At 31.7% G+C, this 17,428-nt stretch overlaps 1 protein-coding gene across 1 annotated transcript; it reads right to left on the bottom strand.

Annotated features, from left to right (window-relative positions):
- Window positions 1-11,717: 11,717 nt before the first annotated feature.
- LOC132726141 (uncharacterized) lies at window positions 11,718-17,102 on the bottom strand. The gene is made up of 5 exons (XM_060711412.1): window positions 16,926-17,102; window positions 14,835-14,925; window positions 13,397-13,570; window positions 12,369-12,497; window positions 11,718-11,989 (listed from the first exon to the last, which is right to left on the bottom strand). The coding sequence occupies exons 1-5, from the start codon at window positions 17,100-17,102 to the stop codon at window positions 11,718-11,720; spliced, it is 843 nt and encodes a 280-aa protein (XP_060567395.1).
- Window positions 17,103-17,428: the final 326 nt, after the last annotated feature.

Below are 17,428 nucleotides of genomic sequence, written 5' to 3'. Positions count from 1 at the left end.
TGAAAACGTTTAAAACCCCAGCAGTGACCTTAAACTAAGGCGTAGGAACACGGGTCTTAAGGGCAACACATCATACATTTATGATAATTTCATATGTGAAATAAAAAATATAATCCTTTCATGCATATTATTTTCAGAGCAGACACGACCATCTCTGCCTGTATGTATATTAATATCAAAATTAACAAAGTTTGAACCCCCACAATTACCTGGACCTAAGTCATAGAAACCAGTCTTGTTCGCGACACACCATACATCTATGGTTATTTCATATATGAAAGAAAAATTAAAATCCTTTCATGCATACTGAATCAGAGCGGACATGACCACCACTGTCTATATGTATAAAGCCTGAATAACTGACGGAATGACAGACGGACGGTTCGATTTTAATATGCCATCCTTCGAGGGCATAAAACATTATTTACATGTATTCATAATTTATGTGACATAAAACAACTCTAAGTAAGATTTGGTTTATATCATTCCAATATGCCCTTACATCTACATAATGAGTGTAAATTAAACACTTAACATAAGGAAGCCTTCAATCAAAAATTTAATTTAGCATTGTCTCTTAGACTCTATTACTGTTACTTTTAACGATTCTCTTTCACACTGTATTGAATGGCTATCAATTTCAAAATACCGCTAAATGATCAGCAAGATTATCAGCTCCTGACTGAGTCTCACAACTCCTCATGGTGTCCATATGCGAGGTACCATGTAACGGTGGAGTCATCGGAATACATTCAAACTACGTGTGCACCAGCCATAAGAAAGGCAGTAATACACATCAACGCTGTTATTCGTGTAGATAATCCAATTCATGTAGTTATGGCTGCTTACATGTATGCTCTGCAATTTCGTGCACAACATAAAAGGATCCTTTTGAATTGTGAAAAAGGACAAGTCAAGACTTTCTGTCTATTTATTCTTGGAAACAGCTAGAGCTTAATACCATGCTTTTTTTCTCATCCTGGGAAAGTGTACTGAACACATTTCGTCCGTTGACTCCTAACATATTTCCTGCTTTGGCAATTTTTTGTGAATATTTTTTAATGAGAATAATACTAAATTAATTAAGATTTAAAACTTCTTGTTGAATTTTTAAGCAATTAAATGTCTAAATGCTAAAAATCTGAAGGAATAAATACATTAATGAAATAACATATTATTTACTGAAAAAGCACTATCTATTTTATTAATTATTAAAACGAAAAAAAAAAGAAGAAAAAAAAGAGTTCATGATCAAGGTTTTGAACTCAATTCTCCTGGGTGAGAGGCTCCCATGCTACCACTGAGCTAGTGCCACATTCCAAGATGGTGTGATATCATTGAACAAGTAGTTTTACATATACATCAATGCAGACAATGTGGAATTATAAAGTTTAAATACTCTACATACAGTATCTTTAAACTGTTTTGAGACTTGCAATAATTTTATTTTCACAAAGTAAATTGAATTCTTTTTATTTTACCTTTTAAAAAAGATAAAAAAATCTTTTTAATAACTGTTTTTAAAACGACCACAGTTGTTTTGTTGTTGTTGTTGTATTTTGTGAGGGCGAAAGAACCGGACCCAGATCAAGTATTCAGCAATAAAATAGCTTGAACAGCATAACTTCTTTCAATGAATCAATAAAATTACATAACAACACCTTGCTAATTCTAGAATGAAATTATTTAAGGGCATAAGTAGAATTTCAGCATTTTATTTATAAGCGTTACATATAAATTCTTTTAACCTGCCAGAGTTTTTGTTTACAACCGTTACAGTGGAAAACCATCGAACTCGTACCAAAACATAATCGTACTTATTTTTAGTGAAAGTGCCTTTAATTTACTAAGAAATGATTTTCCTGCAAACATTTATTAAAATAGGTTATGAATCATATTTCAACAACTTAGAATAAAAATTTTAATAATGTGAAGTGCAATATACATGCTCCATGATTTGCATTTACTGAAATTAATGCCAGAAAATGACGTTTAGATATTAGATAAAAATCTTATTTTGGAATAGAGCACAGGCAAGCCCCAACTTTATATTGATATAGTTGAAGCCTTTGATACATTACAACACAATGGTGTAATGATTTTGTTGGGGCTGGACTGTGCTGATACTTTAATTTTCGTTTAAAACACCAAAATATACGTGAATTTTCCTAATTTTGCTGGAAATAGGGGTATTTCCATAGAACATAAATCATACTAAATGTAAACATATGTCTATAGATTCATATTTTTTTAAACAGTTTAAGGATTGAACTTATAAATAAAACCTAAAAACAAGAACTTTTCATCAAATTATTTTTTGCCAAAATCTTGGGCAAAAATCCATGGTTAGTGAACCTAGCTCTTTATGATAAAAGAGATGACTTTGACTTTTGTATAGTTAATTATCCACAATTTGGATTGGAGACGTACCCCATGCAACATCCTACGGGGTTTATGTTTCTCAGTTAATTAGATTCGCTAGAGCTTGTAACAACGTTAAGGATTTCAACGAGCGGAATATTTTTTATTACCAGCAAGCTTCTAAAACAGGGCTACCGCTATCATAAATTACGGAAATATTTTACTAAATTTTACAATCGTAACTTTGATTTAATTTCTAAATTCAATAGTGATTTAAAAACTCTTCTGCGACAAGGGATTAGCCAGCCTGGTTTTTATGGCGATGTGGTTTACAAACTTCGTAAGATTTTGGTCATGGTAATTTTTCTGCTGTTTTTACTAAAATTATTAAACGTTTTATTAAAAGAGGTTATGACCCTACTATTTTAAGACATACTGCATGTTTAGTGTTCAACCCTTTTACAGTTGGACACTACGCTTTCCTCTTGTGATTGCATCTGACGGACCAAGTGGGAGACTCTATGATTGGATAGTTCGTAAGCCCTTTGGGACTGAATTGACTTAATGTTCGTCTTCTGCCTTGCTTCGTCGGGCCCTTGTATGTGATTTTCTTGTTGCTCTGTCTTCCTTTAGGACATTGAGTACTTTTGTTATGGTCATTGGGTTTACTTTTATATGTTTCTACATGATCATTTTTAGTGTTTTTACTTATTTAACCTTTTGTAACCATGACAACTGTTAGAATTTCACTTGGCGGGGATTCATTTTTATTTACACTGTCTCGTTTATAGGAAACATGGTGGGGCTAAGAGCGAGGTTTGGTGCACCATTAACCGGTTTAAACTCCCCAGCAGTCATTATTATGCTGCTGACCGTTCCAAGGCGGCGCCCCACTGTGTTCCTCAGATGTATGTCTATGTTGTTTCATACTGTTTTGGTGACACTTTTGCTTGTGTCCCTTGTTGTTTTCTCGTCTACGGTAAGTATCTTCCCCATTGCCTCTAGTTTTTATTTCTTTGATTAACCCCCCCCCTTCCCCCGGTCTCCTGTCCCCTTCCCCCTTGTGGGCCTATTATTATTTTCTTTGAATTCCTAATCAGTTACAAATTATTTATCATTTAATGATTAACGTGTCGTTGCCCTGTCCTTTTTGTGTTTGGGGTCCGCCTGGGCTCTTTGCCATTGGTTCTTGTTGCTGGGTCATATGGGGGTTGCGTTCATTGAACGCCGCCTTTCCTTGTTGATCTTGTTTTTCATATTTTAAACATATAATATGGAATAATTCGAATATTAAAATTGATAATAAATTGGTGTACTATAAAACATGGCATCAAAAAGGTATTCTATATTTAGAACATCTATATGATTATAGGAAAATGAACTCTATAAATTTGAAGACCTTAAAAATATCTATGGTATGGAAAATGCTGAGTTTTTAAAATATTACACGCTTGTGAATAATATACCAAAAGGATATCTTAATAGTCTGAAATCTACAAGAAATTATAACGAAGTACAAGATACACTCCTAAATAAAGTTAAAAAATCAAAATCTACAAATAAGCTTTTATATAATATTCAACTTGAAAATGATGAAAGGTTCAAAAATACAAATGAAGAGAAATGGGAAAAAGAAATAGAAACGGAGTTGGATTGGCAAAAAAATATATATGGTTCCATTTAAAAGTACTACAGACGTGTCATTGAGAAATTTTCAATACAAATTTATTCATAGACTTATTCCAACTAATACAATGTTATTTAAGTATAGCCTTTGTAATACAAATCTATGTGATTTTTGTGGTAGCAATTTAGAAACGCTTTACCATCTTTTTTGGGAATGTACTATTGTACAAAATTTATGGTCAAAATTACATTCTTTTCTTTTATCAATCAATATTGTTTTCTCATATAATTTAGAAACAGTGTTTTTTGGAGAACTGAAAAACAATATTAATAGTATTTTAGTAAATTATATCATCATACTTATGAAATATTTTATCCTTAAAATGAAATACCAAAAGCATGAACCAACTTTTGATATTTTCAAAAACCTTTTGCTATTGAGAATACAAATTGAAGAGGAAATTGCTTTTCTAAATGATAACGTTGAATCACACAAACAGAAATGGGGTAACTTGTTTAACGCTCTTACCTACAAACCAACAGTAAGTTAAAAATAATTTCAAAACCATAAAACGTAAGAAAATTAATTGAAATTAGCTCGCTTGTTCCTTTTTTTTGTCTCCTCTTTTGCGATTGTATGTATGTTTTGTATGTATGTAGGAAAAAAGTATATTTTTGAATGTCTGTGTGTATGTTTGTGTATGTATATTTTTCTCTGACATTTTCTTTGTTGTTTTTTTTCTCTCTCTTTCCTTATTTTTACACCAAATAATGTTAAATATTTTTGAATATACGAGGGCTGTCCGGAAAGTTCGTAGACAAGGCTATAAAAGTATTATAAGCAGTCATATCAATATGATGATTGAATATTGTGCTAAAGTATATATCTGCTACATATTTCTAAATTAAAATACATGATGAAAGTAATATTCGCAAAGCGCCGATCACCATAACAACATGATCAACGAATCACGGAGCACTTTGATTTCATGATAATAGCTACTCGAATAATAAGTTGCTAAAAGTTGTAATTTTAATGCAATCTCTCGTTTTAATTTTGTGACATCATAGGATACTATTACATGATATTTAGTTTAAATTATGACGTAATACGTAAATAAACAGATTGTGAACGGCGATTATAGGCAATGAAGGTGCGTAAATTTGTGTTGCAAAAATGACGTCAAATTCACGGATGGAGCAACTTTATGATATTTAACTTCATAGCAACGCTAATATGGTGCCAACTGAGATTTAATTATTTACTTTAAAAACAAAATCAACCGTAAAATGTTAAAGGCAACTTGTGTTTAAATGTCAAACAAAATTAAGAAGCGGTGATGACAGAATTTGGTATAAGAGCTCTCAAGACGACCAAAAGTAGCATGGCACCGAAATATTGTAGATTGTGTTACGACATTTTTTGAAAAAGGCAGACATCTCACACACAGTATGGGAACCAGTGAAATCTTTATTTCTAATGATAATTTTAAATACGAAATTCATGAAGTAATAGCAAAGGAACATAACATGTATTAAGTGTACGTCAGACAGGTACCATGGGTGTTGAAATCGGAAGAAATTAAATAGTTGGTAAACATGAATTTAATTTGACCCCGTTGACGTTGTCAAAGTGCTCCATGATTATGTATATATGTTGTATGTAAATACTTTCAAAATTAAAACGTGAGTCACAGTTCAGTAATTTTTGATAAATGTGTTCGCTAGATATGTATATTTATGCTGGCAAAATTTGAACAGCGTATGTATTGTTTTACAATAAAAAATGAAGATGTATATGAACTTTCCGGACATCCCTCGTACTTCAAAAATCCTTCTTTTTTTCATTCTCCCTTTCTCCAATTAATGTTAAAATGTCTTTGAATATACATGTACTTTAAATTTTCAGTCTCTTTATCTGAAATATTCTTTCTATTATTCGAAATGAATAAATATATAGTAGAAATATGGAGTAAATGGATGTTTTTTCATAATTATGTAGTTTTTTGTTTTTGAAATTATAGGTATGAGTCTATGAATTGTATGTTAATATGTATGTTTGTATTGTTATACTTCAAATATCAAATAAATGAGAAAAAAAAAGAAAAACATAGGCATTTAAGAGTTTATCAGTTTTATTGCAAAGTAGATTTTAGATAAGTTGTTTCTAAGCAAAAATATCAAATTGATTTCTTAAAGTACCAAAAAAAAAATGGAATCATAAGTTATATAAACATCAAAGGGAAAATAGGGAGAAATGGCGAAGTCAGGTATTAATAGGTTATATGTAGACAAGGTAATAAAATAACCGAAAATACTGGCTTATATAGCCACTTCTATCTGCAAACACACAATCCATGAAAAATGCACGACTTGAAAATAAATAAGAAAACGAGGAATGTTACAAAATAATGAATAAACAATATCACGAATAAATATTTTGCTTTACAAATATATTGCAGTGTATGAAGTTTATTTTAGTGAACAACCTTTTATTAAATAAAAACCATATGATATTACTAGCATGAATATCATGAAATAATGTTTTAAGTTATGCTTACTGTTACTATAGATAGAAAAAAATAGTGCCGGCTGAGTGATTTTGAAAAGATCAATAAATAAATTAGGCTAAGGAAAATATTCATTATTTATATATTATACTGAAAATGAGACTCTATCAGTATAATATAATGACAGGCATTCCTGTCACATAAGTAATAAAGCTATATATTTTGAAGCCTTTGGCACATGTAGAAGATGAATAAAAATTGTCGATATGAGTTTATTATATCCTTTTCCAAAATGCATAAAAGGGTTTTCATATCACAGCTATGAAACTTGAATTAATCTTGACCTTTGTAAACGTAAGTTATCAAAGGTTGAATACATTTGTGCATGCATACTTAAATCCGCCTTATGTGAAACTTAATCGCACAATCGTATGAACAGACAGACAGACGAACGCCGCTCTGTCTGGAATTTAAAGACAGTGTAATTTTATCTTTATCGAACACTTCTGTTCTGGCAGACTACATAACTGGCCTAGGGCTAGAAATATAAATGTGAAAAACAGAAATTAAAAAAAAAGAAATCATAAATCAAACTAAAAAACATACTGCTGAAAGTATATTAACTGAAAACCTAAGTCATTTTTGAACCATTTTCTGGTTTGAAGGTCGGTCATGCATAAAACATAAAATGACACCGACTGATTTTGAGATCCATAGGTCAAAGATTATGGTCTCAGCAGCCTTGACCACTTATTGATTGCCAACAAGTACCTAGAGAACAGTTTTGCCAAGAGTCCTGTGTTGGTTTGAAGCTTGCCTATGACTTTAGTGTATGATCCCTTTGGCTAACAGGTGAATGTTGTTCACGCCTAGTATGTATCCCCTATTGATACTGAGGTCAAAAGGTGTGGGGTCAAAGTCATAATGACACTCTGGGTAAATTATTTATCCTTTCAATAACTTCCGAATGAATCAGGCTATTTTTCAATTAAGAAGGGGCACTGTCAATGGCTTGTGGATGTCCAAAATTATAGTATGGTGAAGGATTTTTTCTTTGTTCTTACAAACTCATTATCTTCAGAACACTTTCAATGAGGATTTGAAAACTGTATGGATAGATAACAATGCTGGTTTTAAATCTATTCAAATGCGAAATAATGCATCTGGTATATAATAGCTGAGATATTTTTGCACCTGTTACATATCAATGTATGTTTTAACAGAGGTTGGAATGGGGCGTGGGTATCACACTTTCCCAGTAGCATAGATTAATTAGATGTCATTTTTTTCTAGGATTTACATTTGCAACAAAAGGGAAAGGGCACAAGAGAGGAGAGAAAAAAAACTGAACATAGTGTTTTTTGCTGATTTCTGATACAAAACGATTATGAAATTGCAATTAAAAAAATCAATATAATATATGAAACTCGTTAGTTACGTGGCTATAAATGCCCCCAGCTCAGAATCTTATGAGTAACAATATTTAAAAAAATGTTTACCCATTCACTAAGTTAAAGACGGAAAATAGTCAAAAAATGAAAACACAGTTATATAACTTGACCGAGTCATGACGTTTTGTTATTGTGAAAATTTGAAGTTGGTAAGTCATTGCTATGACTTGTGATGAAGTTGAAAATTTAAAATATTTATTTTTACCATATATATGCATTTAAGTACAAGACTTTAACTTGAACCTAGCTACCCCAAACTCCATGCGAACTTAAATCTTAGGTATGTTCCTTATTGGTAAAAATATCAAAGGCTGTATAAAAAAGTGTAAAAATCTATTTTTAGAACTTGTGTCCTTGATCCAGCTAACCCCTAATCCAATCCAAGGATGCAAGTAATCAACCTTTGAAATATGAAAAAAACATCAGTAAAAAAATAATGGCTGTATAAGCAAATGTGTAGAAATATATTTTTGGCATCCTTGACCAACTGACCCCTTACTTCAATCAAAAAGAAGAATATCACGTAAGTCAATAAATAAAGGCTGTATGGGCAAAAATATAAGAGCTGTTTTAAGCACTGGTGAATTTGACCCAACTGACTCCTAACAACATCCTAAGGAAGAATACAATGTAAGTTATCTTCCTAACAAATATAAAACACGTCTGCCAATAAACGGCTATATATCGAAAAGTTTAAAAGATCTATTTTTAACACCTTGGCCCACTGATCCCTAACTCATTTAGAAGAAAGAATACCATGCAAGTTATCTTCCTACCAAAAATGAAAATCATCTGTCAATAAATATGGGTTGTTTGAGCAATAGGGTAAAAATCTATTTTTAGCAGATTTCAGCTCTATTTTCACATTGACCCAACTGACCCCTAACTCCATTCGAAGATTTCTTATTAACAAGCCTACAAAATATAAAAGACATATGTCAATAAAATAAGGTTAATACACATGTAAAAGCAAATAATCATTTTTTGTCATTGGTGATCTTGACCTTGACCCAAAAGACCCCTTACTTAACCAAAAGTAAGAGGACATCCCTTGGGAAATTTGTTTTAAACATGAAGGCCATCAACCACAAAATAAAGGCTGTAAGAGCGAAATGTTTAAAAAAAAATTTACCAGTGACATTGACCTTAACCCTAGGAATCCCTTACTCCATAGAAAATAAGAGGACCATTTAAGGTTCACATACCAAACACCTACAACATATGAACGATATCATTTGATAAATGAAGCAATTAGGAAAAATTTAAGATAAATCCAGCTTGTCGAATAAGTTAACCATTCATGACCCTATTTTGAAAGGAGATGAAAATAAAAATAATTGGGAAAAATGGATGGCACAGTTTTATTACTTGGCAATATCATGTACTTTGTATAAATAAGTAAGTGTGGTAATTATGAAGCTATAAGTATAGATTGAACTTAAGATATATCCAACTTGCAATTAAGGTTGACGCATTATTCATTTTCTTAGTGCTGAAAAGGGCAATAATTTGGTAAAAATGAAAACCATTGTTATGTTACTTGCCCACATCATGTACTTTGGGTTGATAATAAGTGTGTAACGTATGCAATAGGGATGTATAGGTAGTACTTAAAAAATCGAACTCGCAACTTTAGGATAACCTCGCAGGGGCAGACGGACGGATGGACGGTTAAATTATTATATGTCGGGGGCATAGAAATAAGGCTTTGGTGACATTTCTAGTTTAAAGCTGCATTATACTTTTCACTCTACGTCAAAACAGAAATGAATCTTGACATTATGCAAGAAGAAAGTGATAAGCTTAAACTATTATAAACAAGCAATTTCCAATAAAAATCCCTCATTAGAATCATAGAATCATACCAACTAATACATTTCTTTTCAAATGCAAATTGTCTGAAACCAATTTGTGTGACTTTTGTCATAAAGGCATTGAAAATATTAACCATCTTTCCTGGGAATATGAAGAAAAAAACACATTTTTTTCAGAGCTACACACGTGGCTAAACTTAATTGGAATTATATTGAATCTTTCGAAAGAAGTATCATTCTTTGGAGAACTTAAGTTTATCTGCAAAGTGACATAATTAATTTCATTTTCAATCTAATAAAATATTGTATTTTTATATAAAAAAAATAAAAAAATATAAAACAAATAACACCAACATTTGAAATACTACGGAAAATGTTATACAGTTGAATACAAATAGAAGGACAAACTGCATTTACCAAAGATAAATTGAAAGCTCATAGGACAAAATGAAATATCCTCTGTAACATAAGAATTGTTAAGTAAATAAAGAGTAAAATGATGTTAAACTTAAAATGTGTGCATAGGACACGGGTGCCCCCCACAATACACTGTTTTGTCAATCTACTGACTCTGGGTCTTTTGCGCTTCACCTTGCACAAGTTGAAAACTGAAACTTTTTTTTTAGTCAATGCCAAAATCTGTACAAAGCAAACTCCAAGGTGCATAGCTTCACATGTTGACCAACGTTGTTGTAAACTTTTAGGACAACAGGTCAACAAATACCTTTTGAGGTATGCATGAACAAGTCTATAATTTATACTAAGTCAAGGGAAATAACTCTAACAAAACTGAAAAAAACACATGCAAGACCCCACGTGCACAGCTTCACAGTGATGTTGATCATCACTAAGTTGGTTGAATATAACTCAAGCACTCAAAGTACACACCACACAACATTTTGGGATTTTTCTTACTAACCAAAATACCTTTTGGCACAATTTAAAAATTGCTATTTTTTACTCATTGAAAGTCAATAACACTAAAAGTCCCGATTAAACCCTAAAGCGAAACTCCTGGTGCACAAATACACATGCTGATCAACATTCTTTCTGTACAGTTTCAAGACGGTATGTAAAATAGTTTTTGAGCTTGCGACACAAGTTGAAAATTGTAAATTTTTACTAAGTCAAGGGCCAAAACTCTGACAAAAGAGAATAAAGCCACAAACGAAACTCGAGGTGCACAACTTCACATGCTGAGCAACATTCCTGTAAAGCTTCATGATCCTAGCTCAAATACTTTTTGTACGACACAAGTTGAAAATTTCAAATTTTTATTAAATCAATCAAATACTGAATAAATCCATATGCAAATACCCAGGTGAACAACTATACAAGCTGATCAACATTCCTGTAAAGTTTCATGACTATAAATACTTTTTCAGCTACGTGCGACACAATTTGAAAGTTATATATTTTACCAAATCAAGGACCAAAACTCTGACAAAAATAGAATAAATCAGTAAGCAAAACGCACAGTGCACAACTTCACATTCTGAACAACATTCCTGTGAAGTTTCATAACCCTATGTCAAATACGTTTTGGGTTATATGCAACACAAGTTGAAAATTGAAAATTTCTGTAAGTCAAGGGCAATAACTCTACAAATACTGAACAAATCTATACGCCAAAACCCAAATTCACAACTGCACATGCAGATCAACATTTCTGTAAAGTTTCATTACTATAATTCAAATACTTTTTGAGCTACATGCGACACAAAGGCAAACGAACGGACGGAAGGACGGACAAAGTTAAATCTAAATGCCCCCATAGATCAAAAACATACATATAAAGAAAACTAATATTATTGTGTTAATCACTATACATAATAGGGACAAAATTAGCAAAAGAGGGCGTGCGAATGTGTGTGTGCGTGTACGTGTGTGCGCGTGTGCGTTTGTGCGTGTGTGTGTTCCTGCGTGGCTTTACAATAAAAAATCACCAACGTCTTTTAGATGCAATTTTTCTCGTACAATACTATATCATAAATGCCGTCGTATACAACGTCTTCGGGAATTGCTGCCTCTACCATTTGTTTTGTAAACGAGCTTCTTCTGCAGTAATCGATATCTCTCCTGTATTCAAAGGACAGACAATCTTCATCTTCAGAACACAAGCTATAGCATTCATCAATAGAGGCAACTGTGCCTTCTCCACGGTCATTGCGGCTCACAATGTGTACCATATCTGAGATGGAGAAAGTGCTGTGTATGGCGCTGCAAACTGAAGATTAAACACGTTATTGTTAGAGTTAAACATTGCATAAGAGAAATACATTGATAAAGAAAACTTCTTTTTAAAAATGTTTTTCAGTACAAACTTTTTATAGATTTCGAAGGTATTGCCTTTCAAGAACACCTTTTTGTCATGATTATAACTAAATCTTGACTCAAAAATAAAGTTCACGTACGTTTCTTATAATTTTCAATGTTTTATGTTAAGAATGCGTCAATTACTGATGTTGACTTAGGCATGTTACCTATCTTAGCAACATCGCAAACGCAATGCAAGCATGTTTGACTTAGATTTAAACAACAACGTTTAACCTGGGGGGGGGTCCACTGAATGCATCAAATTAAAATGCAAATGTCTGATGCAATACCTTTGATACAATCCCTGGAATCAGCGTCGTATCTATATAAGCGGCTACAATAACATCGTCCTCCTTTGCACAGTCCACCGGTCTCTTTACAATCTGAGTTAACTGAACACGCCTTTCCAATTGTCGGTTCTACAAAGTAAAAAATATTTAATTAAATTTTAATACTACCAATGAGTTTAGTTTGATTTTATTTTGTTGTCAAAGTATAATTCTTCTTGACTTTTTGATATTATATGAGATAAACTTGTGACATCGACACACTCGTCATACTCTATATACTACCCCCATTTATACAACCATTGTACATCTTATCTTGCTCTGTGAATAACGGATTAATTATGATTTCACATGTCACTGTTGTGAATGAATGTTTCACTTGTCAGTCGCTGCTAGAATGCTGAACAAAAATATTGGCCCGACGTGTGCGTGAGTTAAGTTCTTTTAGCTAGGTCATCGTAATGATATACAAAAATATCGCTCCCAATTTCAAGCTGAATGAACTTCAGAACTAGTATAGTGAAACTATTGCAAACTTTTGGTTGATTAGTTTAAGTTAAATGATGTTTCAAATGTATTTTATAGAACTTTAACAAACAATACTTAATCAACGCTGAACAATTAACTTTAATATCACTTATTATATCTGTTTTGATAACTTTAATATAACCAGTAATATCTTTTTGAAAGCTTTGATATCACCAATAATATCTGTTTTGATACTTTAAATAACCAAATATATATGTTTTGATTACTTTAAATTCACTAATCCTATCTGTTTTGATAACTTTAATATCACAAAAAATATATGATTTGATAACTTTAAAATCACTAATAATACCTGTTTTAATAAATTAAATATCACCAAAAACATATGTTTTGATAACTTTAATGTTAACAATAATATCTGTTATGATAACTTAAGCATTAAAAATAATAACTAATATAGAAAGTATGATATCATTGCTCAGAATAAAAACACAATTATATTGTTTTCAAGTGCATAATAAATGTTCAATGGCTTGACAAACCTTGGCAAGTCGCCTTTGATTTTGTCCATTCACCATTCACTTTGCATGTTATATCCTTGTCACCACCGAGAAACATATTATCTGGACAAGCAAACACGTACGAACGGACAGTGCCAGCAATGACTGAAGCATGTTCCTCAACTCTTTGATGTGGATTTTGTGGAATTTTGCACGCTAAAAATCAATGAATAATAATTTTATTAAAGATCATGTAATAAAAAACTTCATATAAAGTTTAGGTCAAATTTTTCAATAAGAAATGAATGCATATAATTCAATGCTTACATTTGATATCTATATTTCTTCATGTCGTTTTGTCTTCTTACTTCTATAACGTATGTCATTTGTCATTTTACATCTGTAATACTATTAAGAAGATTGCACAGATTTTTCGTATTACACATGTGTAGAATTTTTTTCATTCGACGGGCATGACTGAAAGGGTAAAGTTGTTTCCTAGTTCGCTTAATCGAACCATATGTAATACATTTAATTATTTTTAGTTACTTAATTATTTACGTGGCATACGGACAAAAATTAAGCCCGGGCTGTAATATGTAGAAACATTAATTTTTTGTGTTATTGTACCACGGATGAGAATATCCCGCCATCTATATTCTGAGAACAGCTTAGCACTTGCTGCTGGTACAGGTTTTTTTATCCATGAAAATGGTTTTGTTTCCTGTGCGGCTTTGGTGTTCTATGACGATTTTCATGTGGTACTTTTACATCAGAAATAGGTGATATAAAACTCATATACATTTAAAATGTATTCAGTGTTATCATAACATTATTTCATCATAGATATGTTATAATATGTTTACATTGTTGGTCCATATGCTGAAAGTTGTTCATTTGTATATATGTATAAGGATTTTGATATTAAATCAATAACGCACCGCATTCTTTTAACGTCAAACGTCTTGTTGTTCTTTTACCAACTACTTAATTAAGAAATGCTTTATTTTCGGACGAGCGTAGCGAGGGAGAAAATAAGTACACATATTTGCAGTATATAATCTACAAATTCTTGATGTTTGAAAATTGTTTTATTAGCATAATTAAATACATATATATTATTTCACTTAAGTGTGGTATGCAAGTCACTCACTCACTCACTCACTCACTCACTCACTCACTCACTCACTCACTCACTCACTCACTCACTCACTCACTCACTCACTCACTCACTCACTCACTCACTCACTCACTCACTCACTCACTCACTCACTCACTCACTCACTCACTCACTCACTCACTCACTCACTCACTCACTCACTCACTCACTCACTCACTCACTCACTCACTCACTCACTCACTCACTCACTCACTCACTCACTCACCAACTCACTCACTCACTCACCAACTCACTCACTCACACACTCACTTACTCACTCACTCACTCACTCACTCACTCATTGTAACGTAATTTCCTTACTGATATTTTCGCATTTATATGAGTCAGAGTCAAGAGGGAGGCAACCCTGAGCTTTGTCGCATTGATGGTTGGCACACCCTCCAACAATAGCCTGAAAAAAATTCCAACATCAATAAAATTATGAAATAAAAATATACAAAATAAGCGTTACAACAATAATTTTGGGGGAGCACAAAAACATATTTTATGGTCGTTTTTATTGCCCTGTAAATTTAAATACTTTATAATCATTTAAATAGTTATCCCTTCGGTTCTGTCGTATTTTACGAAAAATTATGGGGGAGTCCAAAAGTTTTAAAAGTCCCCTCTTAAAAATGGGTTTGTTTTTCCGAATCCAGTCGGTTAATGGCTACGAATATTAAGGTTCGGGGTTCGTTTTCTTTTTTTCCCATTTTTAAAACCTTTTTTTCTTAAATTTTAGGAAAATTTTAATAAAAAGGAAGCATTGAAAATTTGTGTCACGGATATGACAAATTTAAAAAACATAAATTTTCTCGTTTTGTATTGTTTTGTTTTTTTTTTTCCAAATAATTTTTAAATTTTAATTTTTAAAACAATATTAAAAAGAAATTTTTAAAAAAAAAAAATGAGAAAGAAAACCCCATCCCTTTAATAATGTTGAAAGGGTTTCCCGATTTACAACCTAAAATTTTAAAAATTTAAACGGTAGTGTTCCTTTGTGAAAGGGAATTTTCCCCGGGTATATCCCTCGTGGAAAAGTGAAATAAGCAGGAAATTTTACAAAAGTAAGCAGAAACGTAAAATCTGTGGCCCAAAACGGACCAAAAAAATAAATGAACAAAAATTTTTTATTGAATAATTTTAAAGAAAAAACGGCGCTGAATTTTATGAAAACCGACGTTGCCCTTTAGTCGCTGGAGGGCCGAACCCCTTTAAAATATTTTTCAAAAGAAAAATTTTTTAGAGTTTAAATTAATGTTAGCACCGTATTTTTTTTTATTTAAAGTAAATGAAAAATATCTGTTCTTACTTTCTGGTGCTATTTTTGGCCCAATTGCCGATTCTGGGTTTCTTTTTCACAAAACCGGTTTTTTCAACATTCCCCGCTCCGAAAAGTTGCGTACAAAATTATTCAAGTTTTTATTCATTCAGGGGTTTTAAAATTAAAAATAAAATAATGTATTTTAAACGAGAATATACCAAAAAAACAAAAACCCAAAAATTTTTTGTTTTAATAGTTTTACGATATTATCAAAACATTTTTTAAATTTTGAAAATCCAATTCAGCCCTAATATAAAAATAATTCTATTTAAAAATTTTTTATATGTTTGGACCAAAGAGATTTCGCTTTTTTGTATTAATAAAAAATAAAAAAAATGGTTTTACTTATAAATTTCAACGAAACACAAAAGTGACCTTCAAGACGGTAGTCAGGTCGTCGTTCTCACGAATGGGCTAAAAAGGTAAACATATTCTTAGAAAAACATAATTCTGGTTAAAGTATAATATCGTAGCAGCCGTATGCGCTGATTCGTATCTTTAAACTAAAATTAGGATAACATATTTTGGCCGGTTTACTCACCATGTTACTCGATTTTGCATTTTCTTTGTACAGATTCGTCGTTACTTTCATTATATTGTCAAATTCCTGCGATACTAGATATACACGTTGTATTTCATAGAAACAAACATAATTTAATTTCACCGTATTGCGTACATGTCACAGAATTTACAGAACATTTATCGAAGATTAATATATTCTGTGCATCGGCCTTATAATCTGTCTGGAATTGCCAGGTTAATAAAATCAAACAATATTTTGTATTTAGATCAAACATTATTAAGATCATAAAGTATTTACTACTTTCCTTTAAATGGATGAATAAAAATACCGTTTTCATTATATAATCAATAAAATGCATTTGCTCGGTTTGGTACACACGAATCATAGTCTCAAATTAAATAAATAATTCACTATTATTATAATTGTGATTGTCCATGGTGTTATAATGAACAGCGTCGTGCAACAGACTGTAAAAATATCGTTTATATTAATGATTTTTCAACTTCGTATTGATTTGAACTTTTTCAAAAAGACTCTTGGTTTTCATTTTTTAAACAACACATACCTTTGGCCATTCGGAAATATCGGAGAAAATTATTCCTTTTGTTTTGTTGAAGGCTGATGTTCCAACTGTCTCACTGCTTTCTGAGTTAAATTCGCATGTTTTGGTACTTGTTATGAAATTGATAGACTCACAAGCTCCCAGAAACATACATTCTTGAGCACATTCGTGATGTGACATGACAGTCTTGTCAAAAAGCTTATAACCAAATAATTGCTTATTCAGGTGTTCGGGCTTTACTTGAAAAGGCTTGCATGGTTGTAAATAAGTAATTCTCGAGAATAAAAGAGAGAAAGTCCATAAAAGAAGTGGTGTAATCAAACTCATGATTTAAACAATGGTTTGTCTCTTATGGCAATCTGAAATGAATAATACAATCAAACATATATCATAATTATAAACAGGTTAATATATTCATGAGTTGATTTTAAGTTTTTTGGGACTGGCAAAAGAGAAAATGCTGATTTATCTTTACTATTTCGAATACATGTAGATCTATTTATCAA

This window comes from Ruditapes philippinarum, unplaced genomic scaffold, assembly GCF_026571515.1.
Source record: "Ruditapes philippinarum isolate M1 unplaced genomic scaffold, ASM2657151v2 ctg1824_1_1_1_1, whole genome shotgun sequence".
Taxonomy (NCBI): domain Eukaryota; kingdom Metazoa; phylum Mollusca; class Bivalvia; order Venerida; family Veneridae; genus Ruditapes; species Ruditapes philippinarum.
The sequence above is the reverse complement of the archived record's forward strand: the minus strand, read 5'-3'. Positions and strand labels throughout refer to the sequence as shown.